At 62.3% G+C, this 8,220-nt stretch overlaps 1 protein-coding gene across 2 annotated transcripts in view; it reads right to left on the reverse strand.

Moving 5' to 3' along the window:
• The window catches only part of ACOT7 (acyl-CoA thioesterase 7), a 112,403-nt gene extending 104,336 nt beyond the window's left edge, over positions 1-8,067 (reverse strand). For both annotated transcript variants that reach the window (XM_043531835.1, XM_037881278.2), the window contains exon 1: positions 7,993-8,067. In XM_043531835.1, the coding sequence (XP_043387770.1) occupies positions 7,993-8,045 (53 nt within the window). In that variant the 5' untranslated portion in view covers positions 8,046-8,067. The remainder of the gene's footprint in view (positions 1-7,992) is intronic.
• Positions 8,068-8,220: the final 153 nt, after the last annotated feature.

The following is an 8,220-nucleotide window of genomic DNA, read 5'->3' on the forward strand; positions in this document are numbered from 1 at the left end:
CCACCGCACCAATGGCCCCTGCTGGTCACAAAAGGGAGTGGCCATGTATAAAGTATCACAAAGGCTGCAGCACAGGGCATGTGTTTATCTCCCTCCAGTTGGGATCGATCAGCAACCTTTCAAAAGAGCAGTGCCACTCAGTCGGCCTATAAATGCTAGACAGTGTCTGTCAGGGGCGTAGCCACAGGTGGGCTGCGGCCACCCACTTAGCATCCAGGCCCAGCCAGGTTGAGCAGGGGTGGAATGCTGCCGCAGCAGCCCAGGACATCACTCGGGCACCTAAAACGCAGGACGGAGCTCTGCACCTGCCCTTCAGAGAGCTACACCCCGACAGCTCTGCCCTGCCATTGTCCAAGCCGCCCCATGCACCTGACCCAGCTCAGCAGGTGGAGCCCTGTGCCTGGGAGCACCAGGGCTAGGAACAGGGAGCGGCATCAGGGGAGAAGATGAGCTAGCACAGTGTGTCATTGCCCATCCACCCAAAAGTTGGGGTCCCCCCAAATTTCCACTCCTAGCTACGCCACTGTATCTTTCACCCTTGGGGCATCTTATTAAAAATAGGGGGAAGTTTGTTGAAATAAAAGATCATCTAGAATCAAAACTACTTACCAAGCGAGACCAGCAGCAGCATGTGATCTGTTCCGGTCTAGGGCACAAAGATCACTTGTTATACCACCCTGGACAGACAGGGCACTAGTATCCAGTACTGCAGCTAAAGAATTAGCTCAGCCTGCTTCCCCAGTGATACCTGCCAGGGAGGGAGCAGCCTCCCTCCACATGCAGAGTAAAATCAGAGTCGTATTTGTTGTCACTGCATTTAAGCCAATTGCCCGAGCAGCATCTATACCATTCCGAGGAACGGACAGACTACACGCTGAACCAGCGCAGCTTAATGCATCTCCCCCCACCGCCCTTTCCAACAGGAGATGAAGGTCTGGCCCTGGCCTTTTAACATAAATGCTGCTCATAGTGTGGCCATGCAAATAAGCTAACCTGCAGGACACTGGAAGCAGAGATGGACAGCTAGCCTCCTACTATAAATCCTCACAAACCCCATCTGCACTCCTAGCAGGCCCTCTACTTTACCATCCTCATTTCCACCTAGCCTCCATCAGCTACTGCCATCGCACATACACGTCCAGTACGTGTCTTATTCCAACATAAGATGCCCACCAAACCTGCAGCAAAGGGCAATAAGGGACTCAGGACATTTCATTCCAGAGCCTGCCGGAAGTCCTCTCCAAAACTAGCCAACTTACCTAATGTCAAACAGAGTCATTCCTTTTGTTAAGAAGGAGCATTGCCAGGTTAAAAATCTCTTAAAAACAAGTTTGCTCACCTTAGACTGCTGAAATCAAGTTTTTGGGACAAGTCCCTTTCCATTGTTTAGGACGCCACTGGTTTATGTTCTACGTGTAACTCAGATTTACCCAAGAATGCTGATTAGTTGGTTTCACTTTGTAGAGAATCACCAACGTTGGTGGTGCGAGTATTGCAGGGGAACATTAGCAAACAGTTTTATTAAAAATTATAGTGTATTTTACACGCCCAAACCTCATCTGTGACTCGAAATGGACCCTGACCCTTTAACAGTACAATGCCTGTGTGTAAAGCAGCAACTCCCCTGAGATTTGTAATGCACTGTAGAGACGAGCATGGTTTGGCACGGAGGGCATTAACCCAAGAAAGGCTTCTCTACCCTCCCTGTTTCCAAGAGCTATTGACATGGCCACCAGCAGAGGGTTGATACAAAGTTCAACACATTCAGCTGAAGCCTGGAGTCCAACACGCAGAGAATGTGCCAGCAGCTTAGTGGCTGCAAAAGTTACACTAGAAGTTTATTCACCTCCAATGCTCCCTGTGCCACATTGTCAATACCTGCAAGGAAGGCAAAAGTGCAGCAGGTACATTGCCACTGAGATACTGCTGAATTCCACCCATCCTGATCAGTTTCATTCTCACTTCCCCAGCTATGTTTGATCTGAAAACAAACTTATGAAAATACTGGATTCTTTATACCAGCAGGTGCCACTGTAAAGATCTCAGCCAACTTCACTATCAACAGCCAAACCTGTACCTCATAAGTTAATTTATACTCCCCAGGGTTCCCTTTCATTTGTATGACAAACCTCACAGTCATTCATGTCTACTTTAATCAGAGAATTACTGGCCCACCCAGTTAACAGCAAAGTTCACTTATAACCAGTGCTGTTCTCCTATTTACTTGCCCAGCAGATGCCCTGGCTTCCTTCAATTGCATCAGCACTATATTGCTTAGGTTCTGTTAGCAATTGGGGCAGGGAGCGTCAGTCATTTTCCCAGCTCCTGGGAGCAGTTCAGTACTTGACAGCCATCCCAGTCCTAACCATTGGCATCTTGCTTCAGTTGCGCAATAGTCCACTGGTAAATAGGAATTAATGAAAGGATGCCAGGTCAGACAGGGCTCCCTGTAACAGGGAGAGCATGTTTGTTTTTGATTTGGTTTAAAAAAAAATCTTCCCTTAAAAACAAGAATACACAAATGTTGTAGTTTAACAGTTACCGTGATTATTCTACCAGGGAAGTGAAATGGCTCCACTTCCACATCATGGAAAAAGAGAGTCCTGAATAGTGCCCTTCACCACTGTTGCACTAAGAAGAAACCTTGCAAGAGCAAGAAAGGGACAACGTAATGGAGCATGCTGAACCGGGTCAGTCTTTAGTGAGAAGCAAGTTCTATTGATCATGGTGGGCGTGTCTTTTGCTTTAAATCTACCGCAGCACTCCCCACCATAAAGGGCTCTCAAGAAAGCCTCTTGGCAGAACACCTGTAACCACTGCCACAAAATACACAGATCCACACAATCCTGTTCACAGGGAAGGGAGAGAAGCAGCCAGGTCTAGGAAACCAAGATCAGCTACAGGAGCACCCCCACGGGAGAGGTAGCATTGTTTTTGCTATAAACTGATGCCATTTAGTTGCCTGGCATTTAGATACCAAGACAAGAGGCATTTAAATCAAAGCTCAGCAAGAATGTTTATTTGGTTTTACCTTAGTCACCCTCAGACTCCTGCAGAGACCACTTCAGGAATACAGCTGCAAACCAACGCCTAAGGTTAGGCCACACTATGGCAATGTTACAGCAACAGAAACAAAACCATGCTCCAAACTGGGTCAACATCAACATGTACCAAAGGGGATTTAACTGTAAACACACAAAGTGAGACCATCTTACACAAAATGCATTTTCTTTAAGTACTACAGTCACGCAACTTCATCAAGACTTTACAATAGCAAAGGAAGTAGCCAAGCCTTTGCCACGCTACCCCCTCCTCCTTCCATCCTAGACAGCGAGCTAGAGAAGGTATGGTCTCAACCTGCAGTCTCTCAATACATTAGAGAAAACAGGGCCTACTGAGGAACTCTGTTCAATAAGGGACCGAACCCCGTAGGAGAAATGTTATGCATCTAAGAAGATCAGGTATTTATTATTATCTAAAACTCAAAACCTTGCTAGGTGCTTTACAAACATTTAGAATAGGTTTACAAACATGGATTTAGCTAGACCTCTTAATAGCACAAGAAGATGAAATCCAGTGAGTCAGCATAATTTAGGAGAGAGTGGATTACAACAAGCTATACCAGTGAGTTTCTCAACTGAATTCTGATCATAAGTGCATTTAGATAAAGGCCCCTGAGGAATAAATAGATTACTATACCCCCAAAGGATGCTGAAACCTCTTGCAGCCTGTTTTTAAAGCCTAATTATTCCCATGTGCACATTACTAAAGATGCCAGGAGACAGACGCCAAAGCAATTCAGATTCGTCCAGCTTGCGAGTTCCAGTTAGCAGACTGGGTCTATTGATCTGGCCACCGGGAGGGTTTTCATTGACAACGTTCTCAGCACACGCATTAGAGGCAGTGACCGCCTGGTCCCAGCACCCAGTAACTACAGACAAGCACGGGCAACGGAAGCGGTTTGTACCATTCGCATTGTGCGCTCACCAACACCTCCCATGCCCCTGCTCACCAGCACGGACTGGGCAAGCGGGGGGCAGAAAGGTGAACCGACTTGTCTGCAGCCACCCAGCTCATCGCCTGCAGGGTGGAAGGAACCACGGTCTGGTTCACAGCCACGGCTCCCCTTCTACTGGAGGAAGGGCACTGGCTACAGGCCCCTGGCCCACCATGGCCCGCGGTCTCCGCGGGCACCAGCACGGCTCCCAGGGTTTCTGGGGCTGCGGGAGGCTCCGCGCCCCCGGGTCCCAACGCTTCGTCCCCAGGGGGCCCAAGCTGAGCTCACCCCACTGCTGAGACCGGGAACCATGGCCAAGGGCTGCCCCTCGCCCGTGCCCAGCCTGGGCCGCCCAGTGCCCTGGGCCAGGCTCTGAGCCACTGGGACCAGAGCGGCAGCTGCCCCCCCCCCGGACACACACACAGGGGCGGGGGGGGGGGAGAAGGGACTGCTGGCCCCCCCCCAGGACACACACAGGAACATGGACACAGGAGCTGGGGGGGAGGGCGGAAAGGGGCTGCCGCCCCCCCCCCCGGGACACACACACACAGGGGCTGTGGTGGGGGGGGGAAGGGGCTGCCGCCCCCCCCTGGACACACACACACAGGGGCTGTGGGGGGGGGGAAGGGGCTGCCGCCCCCCCCCCCCGGACACACACACACAGGGGCTGTGGGGGGGGGGGAAAGGGGCTGCCGCCCCCCCCCCCCCGGACACACACACACAGGGGCTGTGGGGGGGGGGGGAAGGGGCTGCCGGCCCCCCCCCCCCGGACACACACACACAGGGGCTGTGGTGGGGGGGGAAAAGGGGCTGCCGCCCCCCCCCCGGACACACACACACAGGGGCTGTGGTGGGGGGGGGAAGGGGCTGCCGCCCCCCCCCGGACACACACACACAGGGGCTGTGGGGGGGGGGAAGGGGCTGCCGCCCCCCCCCCGGACACACACACACAGGGGCTGTGGGGGGGGGGGAAGGGGCTGCCGCCCCCCCCCGGACACACACACACAGGGGCTGTGGGGGGGGGGAAAGGGGCTGCCGCCCCCCCCCCCCGGACACACACACACAGGGGCTGTGGGGGGGGGGGAAAGGGGCTGCCGCCCCCCCCCCGGACACACACACACAGGGGCTGTGGGGGGGGGGGGAAAGGGGCTGCCGCCCCCCCCCCCGGACACACACACACAGGGGCTGTGGTGGGGGGGGAAAAAGGGGCTGCCGCCCCCCCCCCGGACACACACACACAGGGGCTGTGGTGGGGGGGGGGGGAAGGGGCTGCCGCCCCCCCCCCCGGACACACACACACAGGGGCTGTGGTGGGGGGGGGGGAAAGGGGCTGCCGCCGCCCCCCCCCCCGGACACACACACACAGGGGCTGTGGTGGGGGGGGGGGAAAGGGGCTGCCGCCCCCCCCCCCGGACACACACACACAGGGGCTGTGGTGGGGGGGGGAAAGGGGCTGCCGCCCCCCCCCCCGGACACACACACACAGGGGCTGTGGTGGGGGGGGAAAAGGGGCTGCCGCCCCCCCCCCGGACACACACACACAGGGGCTGTGGTGGGGGGGGAAAAGGGGCTGCCGCCCCCCCCCCCGGACACACACACACAGGGGCTGTGGTGGGGGGGGAAAAGGGGCTGCCGCCCCCCCCCCGGACACACACACACAGGGGCTGTGGTGGGGGGGGAAAAGGGGCTGCCGCCCCCCCCCGGACACACACACACAGGGGCTGTGGTGGGGGGGGGGAGAAGGGGCTGCCGCCCCCCCCCGGACACACACACACACACAGGGGCTGTGGTGGCGGGGGGGGAGAAGGGGCTGCCGCCCCCCCCCGGACACACACACACACACACAGGGGCTGTGGTGGGGGGGGGGAAAGGGGCTGCCGCCCCCCCTCCCCGGACACACACACACAGGGGCTGTGGTGGGGGGGGGGAAGGGGCTGCCGCCGCCCCCCCCCGGACACACACACACAGGGGCTGTGGTGGGGGGAGGGGAAGGGGCTGCCGCCGCCCCCCCCCCCGGACACACACACACAGGGGCTGTGGTGGGGGGGGGAAGGGGCTGCCGCCGCCCCCCCCCCCGGACACACACACACAGGGGCTGTGGTGGGGGGGGAAGGGGCTGCCGCCGCCCCCCCCCGACACACACACACAGGGGCTGTGGTGGGGGGGAGAAGGGGCTGCCGCCGGACACACACACACACACACAGGGGCTGTGGTGGGGGGGGGAAGGGGCTGCCGCCGCCCCCCCCCCGACACACACACACAGGGGCTGTGGTGGGGGGGGGGAGAAGGGGCTGCCGCCCCCCCCGGACACACACAGGCGGTGCGGGGGGGGGGGGCTGCCGCCAGACACACACAGGGACACGGACGCAGGGGCTGCGGGGGGGGGGGAGGGGCTGACGCCTCCCCCCCCCCCCCGGACACACACACACACACAGGGGCTGTGGTGGGGGGGGGAAGGGGCTGCCGCCGCCCCCCCCCCGGACACACACACACAGGGGCTGTGGTGGGGGGGGGAAGGGGCTGCCGCCGCCCCCCCCCGGACACACACACACAGGGGCTGTGGTGGGGGGGGGAAGGGGCTGCCGCCGCCCCCCCCCGGACACACACACACAGGGGCTGTGGTGGGGGGGGGGGAAGGGGCTGCCGCCGCCCCCCCCCCGGACACACACCCAGGGGCTGTGGTGGGGGGGGGGGACGGGGCGGCCGCCGCCCCCCCCCGGACACACACACACAGGGGCTGTGGTGGGGGGGGGGAAGGGGCTGCCGCCGCCCCCCCCCCGACACACACACACAGGGGCTGTGGTGGGGGGGGAAGGGGCTGCCGCCGCCCCCCCCCGACACACACACACAGGGGCTGTGGTGGGGGGGAGAAGGGGCTGCCGCCGGACACACACACACACACACAGGGGCTGTGGTGGGGGGGGGAAGGGGCTGCCGCCGCCCCCCCCCGACACACACACACAGGGGCTGTGGTGGGGGGGGGGGAGAAGGGGCTGCCGCCCCCCCCGGACACACACAGGCGGTGCGGGGGGGGGGGGCTGCCGCCAGACACACACAGGGACACGGACGCAGGGGCTGCGGGGGGGGGGGAGGGGCTGACGCCTCCCCCCCCCCCGGACACACACACACACACAGGGGCTGTGGTGGGGGGGGGAAGGGGCTGCCGCCGCCCCCCCCCGGACACACACACACAGGGGCTGTGGTGGGGGGGGGAAGGGGCTGCCGCCGCCCCCCCCCCGGACACACACACACAGGGGCTGTGGTGGGGGGGGGGAAGGGGCTGCCGCCGCCCCCCCCCCCCGGACACACACACACAGGGGCTGTGGTGGGGGGGGGGGGAAGGGGCTGCCGCCGCCCCCCCCCGGACACACACACACAGGGGCTGTGGTGGGGGGGGGGGAAGGGGCTGCCGCCGCCCCCCCCCGGACACACACACACAGGGGCTGTGGGGGGGGGGGGGGTAGGGGCGGCCGCCGCCCCCCCCCGGACACACACACACAGGGGCTGTGGTGGGGGGGGGGAAGGGGCTGCCGCCGCCCCCCCCCGGACACACACACACAGGGGCTGTGGTGGGGGGGGGAAGGGGCTGCCGCCGCCCCCCCCCGGACACACACACACAGGGGCTGTGGTGGGGGGGGAGAAGGGGCTGCCGCCGGACACACACACACACACACAGGGGCTGTGGGGGGGGGAGAAAGGGCTGCCGCCCCCCCCCGGACACACACACACACACGGGCTGTGGTGGGGGGGGGAGAAGGGGCTGCCGCCCCCCCCGGACACACACAGGCGGTGCGGGGGGGGGGGGGCTGCCGCCAGACACACACAGGGACACGGACGCAGGGGCTGCGGGGGGGGGGGGAGGGGCTGTCGCCTCCCCCCCCGGCCACACACACACAGGGGCGGGGGGAGCGGGTACGGGTCCATCTCACGCCCGGGGTGCGGTGCCCCCCCGCCCCGGGCCGGCGGCGCAGGGACACCCCGGGCCCCCCCATCACCTGCTGAGCTGGATGGCGGCCGGGCCGGCGCCCGCGGATCCCCGCGCGGCCATGGCGGCGGATCTGGGCGCGGCCGCGGACGCTCCGGCAGCCGGCGGCAATGAATGGGGGGCGGGGCCGGCGCGGGCCCCGCCCCCCCCGCGCGGCGCGGGCCCCGCCCCCGGCCGGCTCCGGGCGCCCAGGAGCCCCGCCCCGCGCAGCGTGAGGTCACGGTGCTGCGTCCCCCCC

The sequence above is a fragment of the Chelonia mydas genome, chromosome 18 (genome assembly GCF_015237465.2).
Source record: "Chelonia mydas isolate rCheMyd1 chromosome 18, rCheMyd1.pri.v2, whole genome shotgun sequence".
In the NCBI taxonomy this organism is placed as follows: domain Eukaryota; kingdom Metazoa; phylum Chordata; order Testudines; family Cheloniidae; genus Chelonia; species Chelonia mydas.